At 33.1% G+C, this 27,371-nt stretch overlaps 3 protein-coding genes across 4 annotated transcripts; all 3 read left to right on the plus strand.

Moving 5' to 3' along the window:
* Positions 1-8,868: 8,868 nt before the first annotated feature.
* LOC118048004 (1-aminocyclopropane-1-carboxylate synthase 7) lies at positions 8,869-10,624 on the plus strand. Its single transcript, XM_035057505.1, has 4 exons — positions 8,869-9,158; positions 9,271-9,399; positions 9,517-9,677; positions 9,763-10,624. Exons 1-4 carry the CDS (start codon positions 8,988-8,990, stop codon positions 10,622-10,624), a joined length of 1,323 nt encoding a protein of 440 aa, XP_034913396.1. The 5' UTR covers positions 8,869-8,987.
* Positions 10,625-15,562: 4,938 nt separating this feature from the next.
* Positions 15,563-17,053, plus strand: LOC118047947 (probable phospholipase A2 homolog 1). Its single transcript, XM_035057409.2, has 4 exons — positions 15,563-15,721; positions 15,811-15,850; positions 15,935-16,054; positions 16,702-17,053. The coding sequence occupies exons 1-4, from the start codon at positions 15,611-15,613 to the stop codon at positions 16,878-16,880; spliced, it is 450 nt and encodes a 149-aa protein (XP_034913300.1). The 5' UTR covers positions 15,563-15,610; the 3' UTR covers positions 16,881-17,053.
* A 3,820-nt stretch (positions 17,054-20,873) lies between these two features.
* On the plus strand, positions 20,874-26,485 carry LOC118047946 (uncharacterized). 2 transcript variants are annotated; one of them, XR_012170153.1, is made up of 8 exons: positions 20,874-21,124; positions 21,317-21,449; positions 21,569-21,672; positions 22,076-22,247; positions 22,348-22,488; positions 22,616-22,817; positions 22,918-25,899; positions 26,043-26,485. XR_012170153.1 is itself a non-coding variant. In XM_035057408.2 (7 exons), the coding sequence occupies exons 1-7, from the start codon at positions 21,087-21,089 to the stop codon at positions 25,656-25,658; spliced, it is 3,531 nt and encodes a 1,176-aa protein (XP_034913299.1). In that variant the 5' UTR covers positions 20,874-21,086; the 3' UTR covers positions 25,659-25,942. The 2 variants fall into 2 exon arrangements, 1 of the variants encoding a protein (XP_034913299.1); XM_035057408.2 differs by lacking the exon at positions 26,043-26,485 and having other exon boundaries at positions 22,918-25,942.
* Positions 26,486-27,371: the final 886 nt, after the last annotated feature.

A 27,371-nucleotide genomic window follows, 5' to 3' on the forward strand; every position in this document is an offset into this window, starting at 1 on the left:
TTTCATGGTTTGACTAGTTTTTTTATAAAAGATTTCTTAAGGATTTCAGTGCTTTAGTGTACCTTTAACTAAGATAGTTAAGAGATTTGTGGGTTTTAAATTGGGTAGAGAACAAGAACATGCTTTTAGTTTATTAAAGAAAAAAATAATTTCAGCTCTATTAATATCATTGCTTGATTTTACAAAAACTTTTGAGATTGAATGTGATGCCTTAGAGATAGGTAATAAAAATATTTTAATGTAGAAAAAAAAACTTATAGCTTATTTTAGCCAAAAGCTCAATGGTATAGGATTGAATTCTCATACTTATGATAAGGAGCTTTATGCTCCGGTAAAAATTTTGAAAACTTGACAACATTACTTGTGACCTAAGAAGTTTGTAATCCATACCGATCATGAGTAATTGAAACATCTTAAATGCTAAGGGAAATTGAGTTGTCACCATGCTAAGTGGGTAGAGTTCATTGAAACATTCCAATTACTTGCCTTTCCTTTTCTCATTACTTAAAATTGACCCAAGAATTACAAATTGTAATTAAGTTTTTCTTTAGATGTCGCATTAAAGGTAAGCAAATCGACTTTGTATGTGAATACTAATTTTTCATTAATTTTATGTTGTTTGAAACTCCCTGATAACTTAAAATTAGTACAAAAATTATAAATCTTAATAAGGTTTTTCCTCGCATGTCGTTGCCACGGGGGTCGCGACGTCGTCTGGCGACGACGGAGGCTCTTGTCGTGCCTCTTGTGTGAGGTGTTATGTGTTGGGAAGGGTTTTTGGATTTAATCATAAATTTATGATTAATATTTAGGAGTTGCCATCTAGTATTATGGTCACTAGGAACCTATAATCTGTGAGAGTCTGAGTAAGAGACTGGTTGTGCAAGGGGAAGACACATCACCCCTAGTGCACCCTACCTAAGGTAAGCTGCATTGTTGTTTGATTGTTTTTCTAGGTCAGGTTTCTATTTGTTGGTCATTTCTAAGGCTTAAGGCAGATCTCTCTTCATGAGAAAGTCTCTACTTTATTGGATTAAATCCTAACCGTTCTATAGTCTGAATATTAGCATCACATTTATTTATACCTTGTATCTTTATCGTGTAATTTTACACCCCCACAAATATTAAAGTCTACATTTAAACCCTAAAAAAAAGATTTAAAAAAGTTTTTTGATATTTGGGTCAAATCCTAATGGATAGTCATAAACTGCTTACGATATCCATTTTTGATTTAAAAAAAAAACATGAAAAAAATGCAATTTTTTTTAATGAAAAATATTCTTGGAAAAATTTTAGGATTTGGCCGTATGCGACAAAATATTTTTTTATTTTATTTTTGAAAATGTTTTAATTTTTTTTTGAAATATTTCAGAAAACACCAGATATTTAATACCAGATTTTTATTTTACAGTATAAATATACAACCCGATATTATGCAAAACAAATAGAAAAATATTTGAGAAAATCATAATTTTTTTAAAATGATTTTTTTTTTTATTTTTTTTAAAAAAGGGGGGGCTGAGCCAGACCCAGTCACTTGGGCGGGGCCATAACTGGCCCGGCCCAAACCAGGGATTAATTAATTGGCTTGATGCATGCAGAAATGAATTCTGCATGCAGCAGCCTCGACAGGGAAGAAGAAGCAAAGCTGGGAGGAGGAAATTGCCTGGCGTGGGGGTCTCGGTCGTGATGAGGTGGTTCGGTCGGTGGATCAGGGGGTGTCAGCTGAGGTGATGGTGGCCGAAGTCGGCTGTGGGAGGAAGAAGAAAAAGTTGCAGAGGAGAGAGAAAAGCGGGAATGAGAAGAGAGAGAAGGTCATGGTGGTTGCTCTGCCACTGATAAGGAGTTGGTTTTAGTGGAAATTATGGTGGTCAAGCCAGTTGTGGAGGTGGAGGTCGGTGCTGATGTTGTTGCTGCCGGTGCTAGAGAAGGAAGAAAACGAAAATGGTGGTGCTGATGAGCTGCAACCGCTGTGGAGGAAAAAAGAGAAGCACCAGTGGGGAGGGAGAAGTGTGGTGGAGATGATGGTTGTCCAGCTGGTGGTGAAAGCGGTCGTGGTGGCTGAAGGCACGACTGAGAAGGAGAAAGGAAAGAGGTAGAGACGACAGAAAAAGAAGAAAAACAGGGGAGGTGGCCGGTTTTTCTCCGATTTTGGACCCAATTTTCTTCTCCCTCAGGCCATCAACCCAGCCTCTATTTATATATAAAAAAAAATTTCAGCCCTTGATTCTATTGGGAAGGATCCCAATTGTTGGCTCAAAGTAGGCATGGTCCACTGTCAAATCTGCAGCAAAAGCTGCCTGAGTTGGCATGTTTAGGCCGGCGCTGGCGCCGTCTCGCTGCCATTCAGACTGAACTGTTTACTTGAAGCTGTAGAGAAATTCCAAGGGATCATTGATGTGCAAGATTTGTCAAATTTAGTGGCTGGTAGGTACATTAAATTCAGCTGCAAAGTAGGTAACCAAACTAGCTTTTTTCAGAAAAAATAAAGAAGATAATGAACAGTTTTTTGGCCAAATATCATTTCAGTCCTCCATCTGTCAATTTTGTTCAATGGAGCGCCCTAATTGACCCTAAACTTTTGATTTAATGCAATTAGGACCCTGTGAAATTATTTTTTAATCCTCGGATTTGTGCGCCTTTTGCCATATGGTTCTTGGTCTCGGATTTTGTCAATTTAACCCTTAATTGACCATCAAACTTTCAATTGCTTCAAATTTGGCCCCTAATTTCAACCAATTAACTTGGTAAAAATTAAATCTGGTATCTTAAAATTTTAATCTTCTCAATTAAGCCCAAATTAAGCTCTCAAACTTATTTTTTCACTAATTAAGCCCCAAATAAAATTAATTTGACCCATTTAAAGTATAGTTAAGTTCTTGCACTTAATTAAATCCTTCAATTGGACCCAAATTAATTCTTAAACATAATTAAAATTCAATTTGGCCCATGATTAAATCAAATTGGCCTATTAAAAAATTAATTATGTCTTTGGACTTAATTTTTATGCAAATCTGTCTAATAATCATTTAATTTGACCTTGAATTTGTATTTTTTCTGAATTCTTTGGCATAATGGGGTACAATTAGGCCTTGAATTTCCTTTAAAAATTGCAGCTTGATTTTTTCCTATTTTTATAGTCCTTCTTGATCTGCTTTCTCTGTATTACCGGCATTTATTTTATTTTTTTGATTTTTATTTTGAAAAAAGTTATTTTTTTTTGGAATAATCTATAATTGGGTTATGACAGTCATATCAAGGGTAGATAAGTTGTGTAGGTGAATTTTGATTTGTCTTCATATTTTAGCCTTCATTTAATTTAAAATATTTTGTATTTTCCTCATAATTCAAAATTGTCTTGGGATTATGAATTCTAATTTGATTTTTCCTTTGAAGTCACATTAAAGGTAAGGGAGCTCGTATTTTTTAGGAGTATGGGTGGAATATGTTTTGCGCTTTAATAAGTAACATAAAAATATAGGCCAACGTCTTAAAAACTATAGCCATCCTTAAGTCCAACACTCGTATTTAAAAAGTGAGGAATATACTTTGTTGCCAAGATAAATTACTATTTTAGGTTTTAATAGTCTTACATTTTTAATGACTAAAATACACATACCAGTTTAGAATTTGTTTTAGCATGTATACATGATAGGTACTGTATATCATTAAAAACAAAATATCTATATCGTTAAAAACAAACACGAAGCATTTTATCTTAGATAAAATGTTTTAGAGTGATTTAATTTTTTTTTAGCATAACCATCCTGAACAATTAGAGCTCTTAATTAGTTGTTATAAAACTAGGCAGTGACTTTTTCTTTAATGTCCTTTGCTTTTTTTTACTGAAAGCTTACCAAGATATTTCCTATGACTTGTATATTTAAACATGTATGCACACACAGTGTGTGATGGTAATGATGGGGGTGTTTGAGAATATAGTAGTAGTTATTTTTTAAAATATTTTTTGTTTAGAAATACATTAAAATAATATATATTTTTTTTTATTTTTTAAAAATTATTTTTGATATTAACACATCAAAATGATATGAAAACATAAAAAAAAAAATTAATTTGAAGCAAATAAAAAAATAAAAAATTAATTATTTTAAAAGTAACTTTTAAAATATAAAAAATAAACTGGCTGAAAAGTTTATTCTTAGCACATCAGTGGAAGTTGAAGCCGATCAACTTGTTTGTGACTGATGTAACATAAACATAATTAATTGGTTGGGAAAGAGGGAAAAAAAGAGTATAATTAGATAGAGAAACTCAAAGCAAAATATTAAGTGGAAACTAATTAACAATATTTAAAGGCTTTAATTAAAGTATTAATATTTGTTTTTATATGTTCTCATTCACTATTGCTAGTCAAAGCAAGTAGTGTTGTTTATAGCCACCGTTCGTGAACTAATTCAATGTAAGTCTCATTTTTGAAAGCTTTCGGAAATTTCCAGCCTTTTTCAAAACGTGACGAGTAAACACAGCAATGAACACCGCCATGGCCATGCTCAATTGGGACTAGTCTATATATATCGAACGTCACATATCTTTCTGGGGTTCACAAAACGTGTTCGTACGAACACGCTTGCAGGAATAATATATGCAATGTAATGAAAAAAGACCTAATAAAAAACAAAAGTCTAAAGAAAAAAAGAAAGGCATCAAACTGGGAGAAGGTAGAAGAAACGTAATTGTGATGGATGAAATCCATTGCAAAACCTTATACAAAAATCGTAGTATTAGAAATCTGACCTACCCAATATTCTCATTTCATCTTTTACTTGACATCATCTCTTCGTGATGAGTAGTGTAAAGGTTCCCACTTGGGAGGTCTCCATGCATCTTCCGAGAAGTTTATCATCAGGAAGCAAGCAAACATGCTTATTCGTGTTTTTTTTTTTTTATATTATTATTATTATATATAAAAAAAAAATGTATCTGTGGCACAATCTTAGTTACTTGAACTCAAGTGATGAAGTTAATTTATGTGCTTTTATAAGCAATCCTAACTCATCTATTATATAATATCAGATATACAACCGCTGCATTTTGTTTCTTTACTTATTTTAAGATTATAGATTTTTTTTTTTTGGTAAAATAAATGATAGTTAAATTAACTATGGAAAAGATCACATGTGTCCATGGAAAGGTTTACATGATGGTTCTGTAAGTAATTTTTAGAGTTGAAATCACTAAATTATCTTATATAAAAAGTGTTATGCTTTGATCCTATTACACGTTGTCCTAATCAAGGGTAACAAATATGAATATATTGGGTATAACATGAACTATATGAAGATATTTAATTAATCAATAAAGAATTCATCACCCTAGATAAATTAAAAAAATATTCCATATGTTTTTAAATAGTATTGATTGTAAATTTTTGCGCAATATAAAATGAGATTTGAAATGAGTTTCAAATCTTATTTAAATAATCAATGACTATAGTCTTGAAAACAAACATGATTTGACATAGTAAACGTACTCCATGAGATAATGTCTAAATCAGAATATTGTTGATGAAGGATAATCATTACACTAAGAAACTAGTCACTTAAAAATTAAGTTAAACCATTTATGATATTTTTTTAATATTTAAGGGATTATGACAAGTTGCTGGACATTATACTTGATTTTCAAATATAAATAAATCAATTGTTTAATTGATAATAAATTAATTTGTTTAATTTACTTTATCCTATTTTATTTAGAATTGTGATTTATATTCGGACCAATATATTAAAAAATCTAATGGGTCACAAGTATAAGAACCATTGGTCAAAAACTAAAATGGGATAATTAATCAAGTGTAACTTGATTGTAAATAAGTTTTAGAAATTGAGGGTTAAAAATTAATTTATGCATGGAATTATAATTCTAGACTTAGAAAAATTAAGTAGACACTTAATTGAATAAATTACTAAAATTATCTTGAAATAATATATGTGATATTATTGTAGGGGTAAATTGATATTTTACCATTTATAAGGTTTTCATATTTTTCTATAAATAGAATGCAATGCCTCTTATTTTTTGTACTCTTGAACGAAGAGAAAAATTATGTAAGTTACATAAAACCTGAAAAACACAAAAGAAAAGAATTAGCACTCAAAGGCATAATAATCCCTCTCTCCTAAAAGGATTTAAAAGATTTCTTATCGGTGGTTCAAATGGATCACCGTTAAAGGTTGAACACTTATACGTCTTGTGGTTTGCGACAACCCAACTTTGAAGCAATTATTTAAAGCAAAAAAAAATATTTAATCTTCATAAAAACCCTAAAAAAAATCATGTAGAAACATGATTGAATAAATTTCTAAAATTTTTCTAAGATAATATATGTAATATTATTGACCAGGGAGCAAATTTATAATTTTTTATGTATAGAATTTTCAGGTTTCCATATAAATAGAATATCATGTCTTTTATTTTTTATACTCTTGAACAAAGAGAAAAACTACGTAAGTTGAACACACCTAAAAAACACAAAAAAAAGAACTAACATTTAAAGGTATGTCAATCTTTCTCTCCTAAAAGAGTTTAAGAGATTTCTCATTGGTAATTCACGTGGATTACGTTAGAGTGTGTGTGTGTGTTTTTTTTTTTTTTTGGAGAAACCCAACATAATCAATGGATGTGATAAGTTCGTTATTTTTCGACGAATATTCTTTTTTATATGTAGAAAGAATAGGAAATATATGAATTAGTATCATTTTAATTTCACTCCAAAAAGATTATAGAAGCATCATTATCTTATCTAGAGTGGGGTCGGTTTTCTCATGTTTAGAATAATTAATTGGATGCTGGCACAGCATGCACTGTATGCTTACGATGCATGCTGATCTTATTTAATCAAGAATATATAAAAATGAACCCGCGGCAAATGTTGGGAGGCAATTTTCAGTAAATCCAGACAGAAGAACATTTTGCAGCCCGTAACCACAACATTAAGTGACAAAAGCAACACTTTACTGAACTGATGTTGACACAATGAGCTGTTGACGATTAAAAAAGAGTTTATTATGTTAAGAGTATAATCCAAAAGCAATTAGTTTAAATACACAGTCGTAGTGCAGTGTTGAAGAATGCTACTTCTTCAATGCTATCCAGTTGTAAGCTGTGCTTTATAGTGATCCCATTGACCAGTCCCTTTCCTTTCCATGTCCCAACTTCTAGGCTGCTTCCGCGATGAGCTGTACTTTGTAATGGCGTTGCAGCAGATGTTGCAGAAGAAGCCATACCATTGTGTATAGTCAAAACGCGAGTGGGACTTACCGTAGCCTGCAAGTTACATTAGAACACGATGTACTGATGGGGTGTGGTGTTTGTGGTCTCAAGGAGGATAGAACAAGACGAGGATTGGTTGCTAGGAAATAGAAATAGGGCTACTGAGAACAGGTGTGGTGTTTGGTGTTGGAGGAGAAGCTATCTGCTCCTCTCGTGCAGGAGGAACACACATATATATACATATCTTGTACTCAAGAACAAGATCTTTGTCTCTGTCTTAGAGGCCAAAGCCGCCTAATAGCCGTCATTGACCACTCCTTTCACGTTCTTGAGTACAAGACACACACACACAGAGAGATGGATATTCATCGAACCCCACGTCGGTATATGATTTAAATTAAGAAACATGATATTCCATCTCAAAAGAGAAGAAGAGGAAGAAGAAAAGGAAGCACAATATTTTCTTAATTATCCAATGTGTTTTTCTTATTTCTATTGTTTTTATTTCTTCCCCATCAACTGTTTTTTATCCTCTGGGCTTGTCAGTTGAAATCCGCAAGACAAGTATCTTAACCCTCACATGCTAAGGCAACAGACAAACTATATATTCACCATAGATATATGCATCTTCAACATGCATGCATTTTGTGTGATATATATAAGCCATCGGTTAAGTGATTAATTAAGCAAGTTAATTAATGACCTATGCTCATTAATTATATTATGTTGTTGATCATTAACATTGTTGATGGAGCATGCACACACTTTCCTGCCACGTTGACTTCAGCGACATTGGATAATCCCTCATCTCTACGTGTTTCTATACATTCTGCACATGTACCAAAAACATGTTCTAATTTGCCAAGACACAAGTAGGACTTGCAAAACTAGATCAGTTTACATGGTGATTAGAAACTACGATACTTGAAAATCTAATGATGTTATGAAATCTGTTGCTCGATATTAGTTCTGCTGCATGTAGGCCCGTAAGATCTTCTCAAACTTCTATTTTATCCCAACTTTGTTCCCAAATCAGAATCTTAATCTTGTGTAAATTGGTATCTTTGTCAGATCATCAGAGCTTAACTACTCTTAGATCTCTTGAAATATTTGCACGCTGTAGATATTGGTTTTAGTATGGAATTTTTGGAGTCTTAAACTCCTTCATGCATCAAGGATTTGGTTAGTCATAGGTTGGGAAGTGGGGACTTGCAGAAATATTAACAAGACCACTATTATTATTATAACAATAAGGCCTTAAAAGAATCGATCATCGTTAATTTTGAGCCTTTCAAAAAAAAAAAATTTTAACACCCACCCGCCATCAACCACCATATTCGGTGTGGATCGTATAGAAAGATTTAGATGAAGGAAGCTTTAACAAGATGACAGAAATGAACAGTTGTCATTGGAGATAAAAATATCGTGTGAAAAAAGGGTGAGATTCTTGATATTGCTTGCCATATTACAGAATCGGTGATTGATATTGTGCTCTTTTATATATATATTCTCAAGAACCAGGAAAGTTGTGGGACCTTTTCTATGTCAAAGCCTCCAAGACTTCCCTGTATATAAAGAGGGTTTAGTGACAAAGTTTTCATTCAACAATTCTATTCCTTTTCTGCTCTTCGCTCCCTCTCTTTCTCCTTCTCCCTCTCGACTTCCACGCCTCGCAGATTTCTTAATTTTAGAGTCCAGGCCTTGGCCCTTACTATCTCGTGCAAGAAAGCTTGTTAGGTGCAAGAAATCGGATTATGGCCATGGAGATTGAGCAACCCTCTGTTGGACTCTCAAAGGTTGCAGTTTCCGAAACTCACGGAGAGGACTCCCCATACTTCGCAGGCTGGAAAGCATATAATGAAGACCCTTACGATGAATCATCTAATCCATCAGGAGTCATACAGATGGGACTGGCAGAAAATCAAGTGAGTCCCTGCAAGACAATATGTCATGCAAAGACTAAAAGCTTTTATATTTTAAACGTTTCCAAGAGTTTCTCACTTAAGCTAATGCACTTTGTTGTTCTTCCTTGATCAGGTTTCGTTTGATTTGTTAGAAGAGTACTTGGAACAGCATTCAGAAGCATATAGCTGGGGGAAAGGATCACCAGGGTTTAGAGAAAATGCCTTGTTTCAAGATTACCATGGACTCGAATCTTTCCGACAGGTACTGCCTTTGTTGTTTTTTTTAAGTAAAAAAAACAAGATAACTTGCAGCTTTGCATTCCAAAACAAACGTATAGTAGAAACAAAACCCTGACATGTCAATTGCATTTCTAAGCAGGCAATGGCAGGTTTCATGGAGCAAATCAGAGGTGGAAGAGCAAAATTTGACCCTGACAGGGTAGTCCTGACAGCAGGAGCAACTGCTGCTAACGAGTTGTTAACCTTCATTCTAGCCAATCCTGGTGATGCTTTGCTAGTTCCAACTCCATACTATCCAGGGTAAGAAGTGGTCCTCGATGAACTCTCTTGAAAGAAAATCATTTCATAAGCATTAGTTTTTGATCTCCAATTGGTCTTGTTTCAGACTTGACAGAGATTTAAGGTGGAGGACCGGTACAAAAATTGTACCGATACATTGTGATATCTCAAACAATTTCCAGGTCACTACTCAAGCCTTGGAAGCTGCATATGAGGGCGCAGTGGCCATGAACATCAACGTGAGAGGGGTGCTTATAACCAATCCTTCAAATCCACTAGGAGCCACAATCCAGCGCTCTGTTCTGGAAGAGATTCTTGATTTTTCCACCCGCAAGAACATCCATCTTGTGTCCGACGAGATCTACTCAGGATCCACCTTTTCTTCATCTGAATTCATAAGCATTGCCGAGATCCTTGAAGCTCGTGGATACAAAGATTCAGAAAGAGTTCACATAGTTTACAGTCTTTCTAAAGATCTTGGTCTTCCAGGTTTTAGAGTTGGAACTATATACTCATATAATGACGAAGTTGTCACCACTGCGAGAAGGATGTCTAGCTTCACCTTGATTTCTTCTCAAACACAACATCTCCTGGCTTCCATGTTGTCTGACAAGAAGTTCACCGAGAATTACATCAAGGAAAATCGAGAGAGGCTGAGGAAGAGATATGAAATGATAATTCAAGGATTGAGAAGTGCCGGGATAGAGTGCTTGAAAGGTAATGCCGGACTGTTTTGCTGGATGAATTTAAGTCCATTGTTGGAGACACCAACAAGAGAAGGTGAAGTGGCTCTTTGGAAGTCTATCCTTCATGAAGTGAAGCTAAATATATCTCCAGGCTCCTCCTGCCATTGCTCTGAACCTGGATGGTTTAGGGTATGCTTCGCTAACATGAGCGAGGAGACACTTGAAGTCGCACTCAAGAGAATACATAATTTCATGGAACAAAGGAAAACAGCAAGCAGATGAATTTCGTCTACAGCAGTATTCTCCATTTTTTCCCGATGGCTCCACCCATTTTGATTCTTTTAGATGACAAAGACCTCTTTGCAGAGTTGGGTTTGTCTCGTTCTTGTGCATGTCAGATTGAAAGCACACATATATATATGAATATTCTTGTCTTCCTGCTTTCCTAAGAAAGTTTTCTATAAACTCCATTTGTAACACTACTTGAAGTCGTTTTCACCAAGAAGTTCTTTTTATCATGTCTTGGACTTGGTCGCTGTTTTATTCTCAAGCAAGCAATGTTTTTTATTTTGAGCTTTAATTAAATAACATAATGTCATAATCATCATTATTTATTGCTATTATAAAAGTGATTTGACTTGAGAATCTCCATAAGAAGGCACTCTATTAATGTCATTTGAACTATATATACTACTCCATAAATAATTATCACTTTGGAAGATATACATGTTATTGCATATAATTAAATTATTTTATTCATTATATCATTTAAATATTAGGAATAAACAAAAGCAGCAAAACAAGAATTTATTGAGAGGGTAATGTATATTATATTATAATTAAATTAGTCTTATTGAGATGATTTTATATTGAGATTATTTTTCGATTTGATATAATATAAAAAAAGTTATAAGTTTCAAATACTATTATTTGATATATATATATATATATATATATATATATATATATATGAACAATAAAATATATTTTTTGTATTAAAAAGATTATTTTATTGCTCTTGGATTCAAGTCATTAGAGTTTTGATGAATATTTTTTAACTAATAAAAAGATATGTTATTGTTAGAAAAATAAAAATTACATGAATGAGAGATGGTAATTTTGAGTAAGTTTTTTTTCCTTCTAAAATCTTAATCATTACTCTTTTTTTTTTTTTTTTTTTTTCTGAATATCTATTTTAGTTTTTTATATAATTAAATAAAAATAGGTTTTTAAAAGTACCATTAATCATGAAGTAAAATATTTGTGTGTGTGTGTGTGTGTATATAAACATGTTTTGACACATTCAAAAACAATTATTTATTATGATCATAAAATTAAGTTTTAATAAAAAGAAATAAAAATTATGAATTGATCATTTTCACACACTCATATGAATAACTCTAAGAATAATAAATTTGAGAAATTTATATAAAAATATTCAATAATAAATAAAACAAATAGATATTATATTCTTATTGAATATAAACGAGGTGGTATTTAAAAAAAATTATACAGATCAAGTTAGTATATAATTATTACAAAATAATTGTAAAAATTACTATGAAAAACTTAAATGTTCTTGAAAGTTATGGCATATGGGATCATTATTTAAGTATAATTTTAATAAATTGATTTAAAGATAATTTTATTCTAAAAAATGCAAGACATAACAAATAGGTTAGGTGCATTTGGGTCTAGAAGAAGGGTTTATTTGTTTAGCCTAAACTAATAAGCCAAGGTACGCATGGAGGACTCCACCCACACTTTGAGATTTCTATTTATCTTAAACATAATAAGTTTTATAACCTAAAATTTGAGCTCCAATTCCAAAACAAATTCAAAAAATGCATTTCAGCCATTCTCTCATTCATTTTGTAATTTTCAACTATTAATTTATTATTGATGTCTTTTAGAAAAAATAAATTTAAAAAGATATGTTTTCAATGTACTATTTTGTAATTCTTGATATCTTATCTAATTGACATTAACATTGTTTTTCAAAAACAAATCAAAATACAAAAAATTAATTAAGAAAGCAAAGTAGACAGGGAGCTAAAGTACAAAACAAGAAAATGAAAAACCAAAACATACTTAAATAACTTAGAACTAAGTAATAAAGAGAAAATGACAAAAAGTTATACTATAGAGAAAGAAAAAGGAGAAAAGAGGGACTATTCATCATTTCTTCCTCCACACTTTCTAAAAACCCTAACCAAAAGCCCTAAACACTATAGGAGAGAGTCATCATAATTTTTTTGAGAGAAGAAAAAAAGAAAAAAAAAGGATTGTTCATCACCTTCATCCTTTATACTCTCCCAAAACCTCAACCAAAAACCGTGGCCACCATAAAAGAGAGCCCTTATAAATTTTTTTTGAAAGAATATAAGTTGAAATTTAGAGAAATAAACTATAGAAAAAAACTATTCATCTTCTCCTACATTTCTTCTATAAAAAAAAACCCTAGCCTCATCTTTCTCCCTTTAAAACCTAAATTTCTCTTTTTAATTTATCTCACCTCTAACCTTTATTTCCGAAGAGACCACCACCATTCTTTTTTTTTTCTCAAAGCCTTCACAAACTTCTTTGTCAAATGAATTCAACAACCTTAATTAAAACTTCTCTGTTCAATTTCTCTCTCTTTTGACCTCCAAACAAGATGAGACCACCACCATTCTTCTCTTCTTAATAAGATCTGCACAACCATATAATCCATGTTACCCAATAACATTTTCATGGGCAAATCCAAAAGTTAGAAAACAAAGCAATTAAGAGAGGAAAAACTATCAAACCTTCAACGCCTTTGATCTCTCTATATTGATCGATGATGGTGGATGGCACCACCAAAAATAAGAGAAAGACCATGGAGCAATAAACCATAAAGATTCATGCATGTGTTGAGTAATTGGTTGTAGAAAAAATATCATTTGTAGAACAAGAAACTCTACAATACTTAAGTCAAATATATGAGAGAAAATATATAAAGTAATTGGTTATAGAATAAATATTGATTTAGAGGAATTTTTGTTTACCTGGTGACCTAAGATATTTATAAATCTTGGTCATGTTGGCTTACCTCGAACATGAAAAGGGATGTTACGATTGATTGGTAGCAATTTTAGTTCCCAACATTTGGTAGTATCTAACACTATTATTAATTAACACTATTATTAATTAAAAGGCTGGTGAGTGTTGGTTATATGTTGGCGAGAAATAGTCATTGTTCAAGAAAAAAGGCGTATGAGTTGCATAGAAAATGATTCGTGTTTGAATTGTCGATGATTGGCTAAAAAAAATATGATGTAGGCATAAAATTTTGTATTTACAAAGAATTTGTTAGGAAGTATATCATTTAATCATGAAAAATATTATGTGCATGGACGATGTATAATGTCACATTCTAACTGCTTGAAACTCAAAAACAAAAAAACATTGGAATATGTTGAAGTAAAAAGAATAATAATTTTTAAGGTGTAATTCATTTGAGTCGAGCCTAAATGGCATCGATGTTGTTGTTTAAGCCATGACCCAAAAGATGACAATGCCATAATTATTGTTGTTTGGGCTTGTGGCCTTAACAACAACAACATTTAGATTTTTGATGTTTAGGCATGTAGCCGAAACAACAACAACTTTTTTTTTTTTGTACAATTTATGTACTACCACTTATTAGCTAAACATACTAAAATATTTTGGGTTGCATTGCACCTGCTTTATTATTTATATAAACAACAAAACAGGTGCTCTTTCTTTGATTCATTTTCATTTTTTTTAAAAAAAAAAAATTCATCTTTATGTTTTTTTAAACAATAATCCATGATACTTTTAGACCAGCCAAGATAATTGAATTACATTGGGTTAACTCTCGCAGGTTTTAATTTTAAATCTAGGTTAGACAAGAAGTTATGTTGAGAGATTTTTTTATTCTGTCAATTTCTTCATTTTCTTTCTCACTTTTGTCCTTGAAATATTTTTTGTCGGTTGGCCAAGTTATTTTTGGACTAGCCATGTCGATTGGGCCACTATTAAAATATTCTAATTTGGTTTAATTTTAAACCCAAGTTAGGTAAGAAGTTGAGTCGAGATGTTTTTTTTTCTTTTCATTTTCATTATTTTTCTCAATTTTATCCCTAAATTTTTCTTACCAATCAACAGGGTTATTTTTGGAATGACTAAGTTGACTTATTATATTGAGGCAACTCCCACATGATTTATCTTAAAATTCATGTTAGGAAAAGAGTTAGGTATGCAAGTCTAAAGGTTGATCCTTTATCCTGATTTTAATAGGAATGTTAAATAATTTTTTATGATCTTGATAATTTTTTGTTAAACTTTTTCTAAAAAAAATTAATCCAACTCACAAAAATAATACTAATATGGGCTAAAAAGATGATTAAATTGAGCTTGGATGCAGTGAAACCAACGAGGCTCGATTTCAAATGAATTTTTTGTATAAACGACATATAATCCATCTCTCTCTCTCTACCTATTATTGGGTGGCCCATCCTTGCCCAACCATTCCATGCATGTTATTTTTTTTTTTTTTTTTTTGTAATTGGATTTTACATTTTTATTATTATTTGATTTTGGCCTAGACTATGAAAATTTATTCGATATTTTTTTGTAGTCCATACAACCTTATGAAACAAAAATATTTATGATAATTCTTCATGTTTTAGACTAAATATATACTTCAAATTATATTATTCTTATTATTAGAAAATTATTGATTTGATTTATAAATTTTTCTAACTATTTCCCATTCAATTAATTTTTCCCTATTTCCTTATTAGGAATTAATTTTTCTTTATGTCTGGATTTTGAAATAAAACCTTTTCAAACATGATTAATTTCTCATTTTTTTTAAGAAAAAAATAAATATATCAATAAATTTTATATGATTATTTTTATAAAAAATTTATTTATTTTTTTTAAAATTAATTAATAATTGAAAAAAAAAGTGAAAAAAAAAAAAGTGAGAGAGACATTGTTTGGTAGTATTACATGAAAGATTTTTTGTACAAAACACAAGAGAATCATTGGTGGGCTGCATCCAATAGTTTCTGTTGTTATTTATTATTAAGCCCATTGGTTGGTTGGGTGCTCGGTTATTTGGCCATGTGGGTTAATGCCACTCTAAAGCTGAAGTGGCATTACGTGATTGGAGGGAAGCACGTCATACCATGGGCCAGAGAGGGAGTCGTTTTATTGTAATTGTAACTGTAGGTGGCAAATTGGAGAAGAAACAAGGAGGGAGCGAAAATCGATAGGATGTTCGTTGGCGTGCGCTTCTCTGTTGGAGCCCGTGTCGCTGTGGCATTGGCTTTAGCATTAATCTTCCTCTCCCTCTTCGCTGACTGCGCCAACAACAACGATTCTCAGGTAATTTAATTAGCTGATTATCTCTCGATCCTTTGTTTATGGATCAATATCGATGGGGTTTTTTGTATTGATTTGATTTGTTTTTACAGGAGAAATGCAGTAGAACCTGTGTTGCCCAGAACTGTAATTGTAAGTAGCTTTTCAAAAAAAAAACTATTGCTTCCCTATTGAATTAGAATAATTCTATTAATAATTTTGTTTTCTGAACAAAAGCGGTTGGAATTAGATACGGGAAGTATTGTGGAGTAGGGTGGACTGGGTGTCCTGGAGAGAAACCGTGTGATGATGTCGATGCCTGTTGTAAGATTCACGATGAGTGCGTTGAGAAGAAAGGTACCTTTAAATTTCTTTCCTTTTTTTTTTCTTTTTTCTTTTTGCTTTTTTTTGTTTTTTTGCTTTTATAATTTGCTGTTTGCCTTTTGGAGGCCATTTTTGTTTTGGTAGATTAATAATTTAGCTAGTAGTTAAAAAGTTACCAGGAAACAGAAAATGAGAGGGGGCAAGAGGGTGAAGAACTTGCGACATACGTGGTCTAATTTGGATTTTATTGGCTAAGCCACCAGCATATAAAGAAGGATTCCTATAGTGTGTTTGAGGAAAGAGATTATATCACTCTTGGAGGCTTAGCTTGGTTGTCAATTGCATTTCCTCCCACATCATTCAACATCTGAATCCTAGAGAGGCTAAAAGAAAAAAAGAAAAATTCTTGTGAATGCGCTAGGGGTATGGCCATGGGGGCCTTCTTCAGACCTGGTCGTGTGGGATTCGATTCTGGTGCTTAAAAACTAGCCCAAAGATACTGGGCTAGTTTATGACATGATGACTACTCATTATTATTGTGAAAACAGTAAAAAATGAAGCAATGTGTCCGCGCTATAGTGAAATACTTTATCAGAGCGGAACAATGCATGCTTTTTTTTATGCCTCAACGTGAATCATGGTACTGGTAATAGTTTATCTTACAGATGCTGTTTTTTCAGGTTTGAATAATATCAAGTGCCACGAGAAGTTCAAATCTTGCATAAAGAAAGTCCAGAAATCCGGGAAGGTTGGGTTTTCTCGGGATTGCCCTTATGAAACAGCTGTTCCTACTATGGTGCAGGGAATGGATATGGCCATTTTACTTTCCCAATTAGGCAGCTCAAAGATTGAACTATAAACTTTTCAAAAGTCGAAGGGAGCAATACCAGGCATTATATTCTTTTTTTTTTTTTTTTTTTTTTTTTTTTTTTTTTCATTCAGCCAATTCGAGTCTTTTTAAGACTTCTTGAACGTGAAGTTTCCTTACCTGAATCCTGATCTTTAGCCAGATCTTGGTCCTTCATCCTCCAATTTTCCTAGCATGCCTCATTTTAGATATAATCATCTCAGGCTTTTATCATCTCCAGCAACTAGTCCCTAGATGAGATAGCAGGATCATCAACAAGGGGAAAACCCATATGGCCAGAATGGAAAAAAAAAAAAAAAAAATCATATTGGGACACTCATTTGTATATCAGTAATGATTCCAGCCTCGCGCTATTTTTTTGGGAATTAGACTTCAATTCTTACATAACCTTTTCCTTAGGATGATCAATGCTAGGTAGTGTGCTGAAACTACTGAAATTGAGTGGTAGCAGGAGTGCAGGGCTTGCTAGGATTTGTCCTGACAACTTTATGTTCTGAAGTTGAACTTGATTTCTGACACAGTTTAAGCTACCCCTTATTTGCTTTCTGAAAATATTTATTGTCATTGTTTAACAGGACTTGTTGATGACTGAATGCATTCTTAAAAAGTATTGAGTCTAGCTAGGTGTCTCGAGCTATGTCTTGACTACCATGTGATATATAGCATGGTCAACCCGACAGTAACATCATTCACAAATTAAAGTAACAGTGCATGATTGAATCAGCAGGGCAAAGCAATTCAAAATAGTCTACATTTTATATCCATATAGAGTATAGGCTACTGCTAATTGTTAACATAGGCACGAAATTAGATTAAAAAATAGACTGGAAATGTAGAGAAGTATTTCATTTTTCTCCGCAGCAGCCCTGCTCGAGCTTTAAAACACATATCCAGGCAATGCAGCAAAAGGTTCAAAACCTAGCGATCTTGTAGTGAAGAAACGATGGAAATGGGAAAAAGAGATCTGAAGATGTATCGCATGAAGTTGAGAAAGCATATGTGAGCACACAGTAAAAGCATGGAGTGGAGTGGCAGTCAAATGAAAAGGGCACATCTTCCTACAAGTTGCTTTAATGCAAGCCCCTTTGTCTTTTTTTTTTCTTGACATAAAATGGGATAAATGCGAGCATTAATTGCAAACAAATATTTGTTTATTGAATAGTTTTTTTAAAAAATTAATTTTTTTTTAAAAATAAATTATTTTTTAATGTTTAGTAATGTAATTAAAAATAAGTTGGAAAATAATTTTTAATATTTGGTTATGTAATGAAAAATAAGCTGAAAAATAACTTATTAAAGTTTTATTTTTTTTCAAATTTATTAAATAATAAGGAATAAATCTTACAAATTTAAAAATTAAATAAGAAAAAATTGAAAAAAATATGTAATTTCATAAATTATCTCAAATAAAATAAAAATAATAAAAATAATAGAGATCAAATTTAAAAAATAAAAAAAATTAAAAGATGAAGAAATTAAAATAATAATAATTAAAATTTCATAAATTATTTTAAATAAAATAAATAACAATCAAAAGAATGAGGACCAAATTTAGTAAATAAAAAAATTTCAATTAAAAAATAATAAGAAAAAAAAATAACAATTAAAAAAAATAAGCACCAAAGTTAATATAAAAATTAAATTCTAAGGGATGAAATTGAAAAATAATATTTAAAATAAAATATATATAATAATTAAAATTTTGAGGATCAAATTTGATATAAACAGAAAATAATATGATATTTTTAAATTTTTAATAATTTCTAGAAAATGTTTTCCGCACAAAATAAAAGGAAAATAATTTTCTAGAAATGAAACTAAATTTTTTTTTTAACTGGAAAATATTTTTTATTAATTCAGAAAATATTTTTTATTAACTAATTTTTCTAATAATAAATAAATATAAAAAAATTAAAATATTATAAAACTACTTTTCATTTTCATGAATCAAACTCACCTTTATGCTACAAACGACAGCAAGAAACGCAAAGAGCAGGCTTAAAGTACATATGTGAAGGCAACCAATAGGCCTACATTTCATTATTTGATCAATCAAAAGTTCCGTATTTAGCAAGTTAGGGCATCTCCTTTGTAAGTTTTCAAGTGAAATAAAACCAAATAATTTCTAAGAATATAGAACACGTCATCAAATGATTGACCTACAATCAAAAGTATTGTACAAACATTTCCTTACCAAGATGGATTGACACGTTGCCAAGAAATGTAGATATAAACATATAAATTTTGATGACCAAAAAGAGTTGTGAATATAAATCTCAAATTCATAATTTTATTTTCTAGAAAATAATGTTAACGTAGTATCCTTCTTAAGAAATTTCACAAAACTTTAATTAAGTTAGAAAACTACCTCAACTATAAAACAAAATAAAATATAAAAATACAAAGAAAATAATCATAAAATCCAAAATAATGCATAAAATCCAAATAAACAAGAAAAAAAAAATACAAAATTGGCCCAAATTAGGGGCTCAAAGTGATTTAAATAATATTTAAAGATTTAAAATCCAAAACAATGCATAAGGACTGTCACAGCAAAAAAAAAAAAAAAACTTCAGGAATTTATGTAAAAATTTAAGTCTAATCCAATGAATTAGATAAAAAATTATATTATTTTTAGGCTATTATTATGATCTGGAGTAACTAGATCTTTTTTAAATCTAAACCGTCTCATTAATAATAATTAATAATTTATATAATTATTTAAATTTTTTATTTAATTATAACAAATTTACATATAATAATCACTTATTATCTCAACTTATACTTATAGCAGTGGATGACAAGAAAAATAAAAGGAAGACACCTACGAAGGAAGGAATGAGAAGCATTTTTAAAAGAGATGCAGGCAGCGGACTGTGAAGAAAGCAACACAAGTACAGCAACCTCTCTTTTTTTTTTTTTTTTGCTATTTAAATAGTTGCAGGGGCATGACAGAAGGAAGGTATTATTAAAGCAAGGGACCAAACCTGCCGGTGCGATGAAGACGTGCTTTTTATTATTATTATTATTATTATTATTATTATTATCTGGGAGGCTGAGGTGGTTTTTTAAACCATGTATAAGCAAATATCATAGTAGTAGTAATTGCTTGTTAAAATCACAGGAGGAATGACAACTGGTGCATTGAGCGCCTGTAGCAGAAACGATGTTGTTACAAATCTAAAAGCCTCCTCCTAGGCTATTAAAAATATTTTTAAAACAATCATCTTAGCCAATAATAAGAATCTTAAATCAAGAAGTTTGTCTAGAGTTCAAGTCCTAAAATTACTAATATTAATAGTTCATTAAAAATTTATCTTGTCATTAACTTTATGACTCGCAGAAATTAGTTAAAATACGTGTAAAATGATTCAAACACCCATATAAATAAAAAAAATATTTTAAAAGAAAAAATTATAAAAGGGCCAACTGATACTCTAAATTTGCTTTTTAGAGATCACTTATTAGAGCCTCACAAATTTCAGAGTCATTAATAGCTGATATGGTTATTAATTTTAAAACTTGTATGATTAGTTGAGGTACATGCAAGGTAGTTGAAACATTCACGTTAATTAAAAAAAAAAAAAACAATCAGCTGCAAAGAATAAGTCCGAGAGCTCAATGCCTTAAACATGGCTATTAGATGCATCTAGCAAGAGCTGCACAAATCCAATGGCTCAAAACTGTAAAACCATGCATGCATGTATGTATGCAAGACAAATGGTAAAACAACAAGCAAAAATGTTTGGTTTGAACCAATGATGCGAGACAATCGATGGAAAACGCATTTTTAGCAAAAAATACTATGAAGTCAAACACTAAACAAGATATTATTTAATTATTTTTTATATCACACGGATTAATCAATTTGTTGTGATGCAGCGGGCTACGTTATAATTAATTATCAAGTGGAGGAAAAAGATGTTCAATGAACGATTTCCACGCGTCTTACCATGGCAGATTATAACTAGACCCGGTTTCTTAAACGACTGGAAGAAAGACTTTTCGACACGGAAGAAAATTTCCGCGAAACTTCACTCTTGTAAAATTCTCTTTCTTCTTCTTTTTATTCCTCTTCAGGATCTGCGTGGTAAATAAATAATTATTAATACAGAGTAGATCTTCTTATATCTCCAAAATCAAAACCCTAAATAAATCTTTCTAGATTGCTCTGTTTGGCGCTGATTGGTTATTGTAATGAGTATGCTTCATCGGAGTTTCAAGCCTGCCAAATGGTAAGTTTTTCTCCTCTTTTTCTCAGTTTCATTTTTTTCTGAAATATTAATTGGAGTTTTGAATTGCTTATATATATATATATATATAATTGAATTCATGTTTTTGTGTTGATTTTTTTTTTATTGTTGTTGTTGAATGAAATTAGATAATTTGAATAATTTACAGTCTTCCATGGTTTAATCTTGATGCAGCAAAACATCGTTGAAGTTAGCGTCTTCGCGAATAAAGCTGTTGAAGAATAAGAGAGAAGCACAGGTGAAGCATCTCAAGAGAGAATTGGCTCAATTGCTGGACGCTGGCCAAGACCGGACTGCCAGAATCAGGGTAAGCTACCTATCAGATGATTTTTATTTTATTTTTCTTTATATATATATATATATATATATGTGGTTTCAATTCTTTTTCTTTGTTTTTGATTTTATTTTCTCTCTTTTCCTTCATAGGTTGAACATGTGGTTAGGGAAGAGAAGACTATGGCAGCATATGAACTTATCGAGATATATTGCGAGCTTATTGTGGCGCGTTTGCCCATCATTGAGTCGCAGAAGTATGCAATCCTTCACATATCCAGAATAATTTTTATTTTTTTTTCCTTAATTCTAATCCTATGTAATGAAGGATCCTGTGTGTTGATGCTATCATCCATCAAACTTTTTCTATTGCTGGTTCGTAGATGAAATGCAGTCTTACATGTCTATTGACTATTTTGGGATCTTTTTTTAGAGATGGAATATGACCTCTTTTGTGGTGTGGCATATAAGGATTGTTTGGTCTAGATTTCTCTTGCCCCTGCCATCATCATATGATACCTGCTCTTGATTCTTTCTTCATGGATGATACTTTTTTAATATTTTATTCATTCAGCCAGACTAAAAATTTTGTACTGGTAAATCTTGTTGGCTTGTTATGGTGACTGCCTACGTTTGTTGATCAATTTTGTATCATTTCAGAAACTGTCCCATTGACTTGAAGGAAGCGGTCTCAAGTGTAATTTTTGCCTCTCCAAGATGTGCTGATGTACCTGAATTGATGGACATTCGGAAGCATTTAACAGCAAAATATGGGAAAGAATTTGTATCTGCAGCAGTTGAATTACGTCCAGACTGTGGTGTTAGCCGCCTAGTAAGTTTTTTATTATTATTATTATTATTATTATTGTGTTGATATGTGGAACTCTGCAGCTCAGTTTTGTTGTTAAACTTTTTTGGTGTTATATTTTTAGTTGGTGGAAAAATTATCTTCCAAAGCACCTGATGGCCCTACCAAAATTAAAATTTTGACTGCAATCGCTGCGGAACACAATATCAAGTGGGATCCTATGTCATTTGAAGAGAATGACACCAAACCTCCTGAGGACATGCTGGTAAGATAAAATGTTACAAGTTATTCGACTTTTTCTCGGTAATGCCTTCTGTGGTGCAAAATGGATGCACAGAAATTCAAAATCTATTTCCTCAATATTTGCATTAACTGTAAATATGTATGAGCAGAATGGACCCGCTACATTTGAGCAGGCTAGTATAGTCCATGTGGAACCTACTAATGCCCAAGCCTCACCGAATAGGGTTGATCAGGGATCTCATAATTTCCATGATCCGTCGCAACACTATGTAAAGCATGATGTTCCTGCAAACTCTCATGGCCCCGATTTAAGATCTTCACCTCATTCCTATCCAGATCAGAGGCCTTCAGGTTTGTCAACTATTTGCCTGGCTTGTTTGTTGTCAGATGAAATATGTGTAAAGCTGTCCTTTGCCTTGTTTTTTGCTTGTTAACCCTTGTACACATGCAGGGAACCATAGTGAGGTCTTATCTGGTCCACAGAATTGGAATATGGAATTCAAGGATGCCACAGCTGCTGCACAGGCAGCTGCTGAATCTGCTGAACGAGCAAGCATGGCTGCCAGAGCTGCTGCAGAACTTTCAAGTCAAGGAAGGATAACCAGGCAGCATTTAGCAGGATCACAGAAGGCTTTTGCTTTTGCATCAAGAGATGTAGGACCTCAAAACCATACTGGCTCGAAGTTGCAAGGTGAAGATGTTGACAAAGATCAAATGAGTAACAACGTGTACCAAAGACATCCAGGGTTACATCATGAGGAGAGAGAAGGCAATGAGCAAGATGACCTGGCTGGATTGACTAAAAGGTTTTACAATCTCAAGAACCCTAATAAACCTAGTCAGTCAGCTTCCTCAAAGTCCAGTAATTCTTTTGTGGATGATTATCCATTAATTGATGATCTCCCAATGCCTGATAGGCTTTCTCAAAAGAGGTCTTCCGAATTGGGTGAATCTAGTGTAAAGCTAGAGTCTAGGGAATCTGAGGAAAGCTTTGTGAGTAAACTGGAAGATGGAATGACATCAGAGAATGTCAGTCGCTTTGAGGAAGCAAGAATCAGAAAACAGTCTAGCAGTGTTTCCTCACATTCGCATTCACAAACTTTCAGTGATGATTACAATGTGTTTGCCAATACCAACCAGCAGAGAATGGGAGATGAGACTGATAAGGAGCAAAGAGATGCAAAAGGAGCAAATTCTTATGACAATGCCATGGTTTTTGACGATTCTTCTTCAGACAAGGAAATTAAGTTCGATGTGGAGGATGAACATAATGACCAAGACTATGATTCGGATTTTTCATCAAAAGGTAGAAAGTCATCTTCTCATTTGCTAGCAAATACAGATGCTTGGGGCCCTACGGAAAACATGGATGAGTTTCGAGGAAAGTCCAGTTCGCAGACACCATTGACCTCGGCATTCTTTTCTCAAGATTTTACCGCTGACCCTGTTTCTTCCCAACCACATGACTTGTTACCCATGACTTTTGATGATTCTGACGGCGCAAGTTCAGAGAGGGAAGTGGATCTGGATACCTATGAGGTGGTTGGTGGCTCAAGTACTGGCATTTTTGCTCATACAAAGAGTGTTAGCACCAGAAACTCTGATCCCATGCATAGTGGGAGTCCTCACTCAATAAGATTTTCACTTGCAGACGAGGAAAATTTGGGATCCAACTGTAAAACGCATTTACAGACAGCTTCACTTGATTCAGATGTCCAAGAAGTATTCTCTAAGAAAAATCAGGGAACTGGAGTTGATGTTGAAATGGATAATAAGTTTGCTTATGGTAAATTGGACACGAGTCAAGCTTCTCCCATACCTGTGAAATCTTGCACAAGTTCTAATGACTTGAAGGACAACCTGCAAACTTCAGGGCATCCAGTAGTGAAAAATGTTCAAAATTATGAATTACCAATCACCACGAAGAATGCTGATCCTATTGAAGAATCCAATTTGGAAACTGGTACAGAGTTGAACTTGGGAATATTGACAGGTGGCTTTCGAAACAGGGGCTATAGGCATCCGCCATACCACAGGAATCTATCAAATAATTCCTCATCATCTGAACAAGCAATAGAGAATATTCATTCAAGGACTGGTCGGATCTCTTCTCCTGTCAAGGTTGATATTGGTTCTGGAGCTCGTGATCAGGAGACAAACAATCAGAGACTGCACCCAAAAGTAGATGTAAAAGCAAGCTCAAGAACCCCAGCTACATATTATGATGACGAATCTGACGAGGAAGTTCCACAACAACATTTTAGCAATAGTCCAAAGTCATCTGGCCGAAAATCAGTTATTGAAGGGAATGATAGGTCAAGCCCAAAGACATCAGATAATCGTGATTCTGAGTTTTCTAAGCCGAATTCATCTAGCAAAACTCATATAAGCACTAGGTTTTCTCGACGAACAAAGGCATCTCCTTCTGATAAAGATTATTCTTTGAAGCCTTCAGTGCTCTCCAAGTCTCCAGTGAGTGCAGACTCTTTTGTGGAAAGAACACCATCCTCAAGTAGCTCCTATACTGCTGACGCTCAATCAATCCCCCAGAGCAGAAGCTCAGGTTACCAGGGAAGTTCTGAGCATGGTAGGTCAACAGAAGAAGCAGCTTCTAAGCGAATTCAGCAGTCCAAGAGGTTCTCATATGAAGAATCATCCCCAAGGAGTTCGGATGCTATTTCTAGTCAGCAAAAACCACCATCTCAGTCAGAGAGTTCAGATTACTGGGCAAGTTCTAGGCAGTCACCTAGATCTGCAGAACAAGCAGCTTCTAAGCAAATTTCAGAATCCAAGAGGTCTTTGCGTGAGGAAACTCCTAAGTCATCAGCTCGGGAACAGCCATTTAGTTCTAGTCAGCAAAAACCACCATCTCAGTCAGAGAGTTCAGATTACTGGGCAAGTTCTAGGCAGTCACCTAGATCAGCAGAACAAGCAGCTTCTAAGCAAATTTCAGAATCCAAGAGGTCTTTGCGTGAGGAAACTCCTAAGTCATCAGCTCGGGAACAGCCATTTAGTTCTCCTCCTAAGCCAGTAGCAACAGACAGTGCTCAAAGTTCAAAGACTTCCAGTACACGTGGTGAACCGCCATCCAGGGAGAATTCCATTAATAAACCCAGCCATGTTCACCCAAAACTTCCTGACTATGACACCTTTGCAGCGCATCTACTGTCTCTCCGCCAGGATCACCAATAATTTATTTTAAGAAGATGAGCGGCTTTACAATTATTATGGTTTGTTATTCTTTTAGATTCTGCATCATGAAAAGGACTGGAATGAAGTTGGTTACAGGGATTGCAGATTCTTTCAGTTACATACATATTCTCCTCTGCTGTTATTCTTTAGGATTTAATATATTTTTTCCCATGCTTCTCAGCACTCGTGTTGTATCATATATTTCGAGATTATTGTCAAAAAAACGAGGAAACATGCACTTGTAAGTTGCTGTAATATGAGAAATGTTGGATTGTTTTCTTTAATTTGGATGGAAATATGATAAACTGTTTTGAGATTTGATTTAAGAGTTGTTGGGGTAGCTTTGTTGCTTGTGTCCAGCTATTCATTGATGTGGCATTGCAGAATGGGTACATAATCTGCAGTCTGCCCAGTACGGATGAGAGGGAATTCCAGAATGATGAATCCTGCAATTGCAAAGCTTTCAATGGTCAAAGCAGTCATAGAGGTAATACCTTGGAGCCGTGACGCAAGGTACTGCCTGGTTTCCTGCTGAACGTTCTTTTTTGGTAGCTCGATTAAGTTAGGCGTTGCTAACTAGTAAGCATAGATTTTGCCTTGGATTCTTTTACTTGCTTGACATCTGCAGCGTAGGTCCTGCTTTGTTACACCTTTATTTACAACTTCTTGCGTGAATGTAACCCTCTGCATTATCGATAGTGCTCTTATCTTTGACGTTTTCCTCTGTTTTAGATAAAGGTGCTTCACTTCTAATTCTTGTTATGGCATGGCATGTCTGGTTTCATGTAATTAACAACATGTAATGTAATGTTTCATTACATTCCTCCTGTTCCTACGTTTGGTTGTATGCCTTTCAAAGTTCATTACACAATGAATGATTATGACTATAATCACTCATTACCCCACAATCATTACATGAAAGATGAAAAGAAGCTATGTGAAGAGTAATCATGCAAGACCTAATTGCAAAAAGTTGGATAATTTCTATCCTCTCTCTCTCTTTCTCGATCTCTCTCTCGTCCTCCCTAGAGAAAAGATTCCAGCTATCGGTGGTGATTTTCTCACTAAAGAACTGATAACAACCTTCTCATTTTCTATCTCTTTATTCATTTTCGTTGTAAAAATACATGCATGGTTCCTTATGGTTCAAGATCTGACTTTGGTTTTTGTTTGTTTTTTCCACCAGTGCTCTGGTTTTCTCTTATTTCAATAAAGGTATGACAATTACACTTGATGATTTGAAAAAACATTGATATTCTTTAACAATCATGAAAAGATAAGATCTCCCATCAATAGAGCCCTGTAGGGAGGCTTATTTCTCCATTGGTTTATAGTGACTGGACACTTTTCTATCCAGGTGAGATGCAACGAGAGTCCAAGTTTTGGACACCGTAGATAGGGATGATGAGAAAGTTCAATTCAATGTCCAAACAAAGACTAGTAATGACTTGAAAGATCATATTTCATTATTCTTGTTAGTTATTTTGCTTAATATGTTTTCCTTTAGTAAGTTTTAGTTTCTATAGCCAATACGTTTTGAAAATAGAGGTGTCTTTGATTTGTATTTGGTTCAATAAAATTTCTGTACTCCACGTAAACAAAAGTTTAGTTTTTTTTTTTTTAATTATTATTATTAACATAAATGTCCAGGTTATTTTATGTGCACCTCAACTAATTTACAGGCTCCAAAGTTAATGATCATATAAGTTTTTA

Source organism: Populus alba, chromosome 6, assembly GCF_005239225.2.
Source record: "Populus alba chromosome 6, ASM523922v2, whole genome shotgun sequence".
NCBI classification, from domain to species: domain Eukaryota; kingdom Viridiplantae; phylum Streptophyta; class Magnoliopsida; order Malpighiales; family Salicaceae; genus Populus; species Populus alba.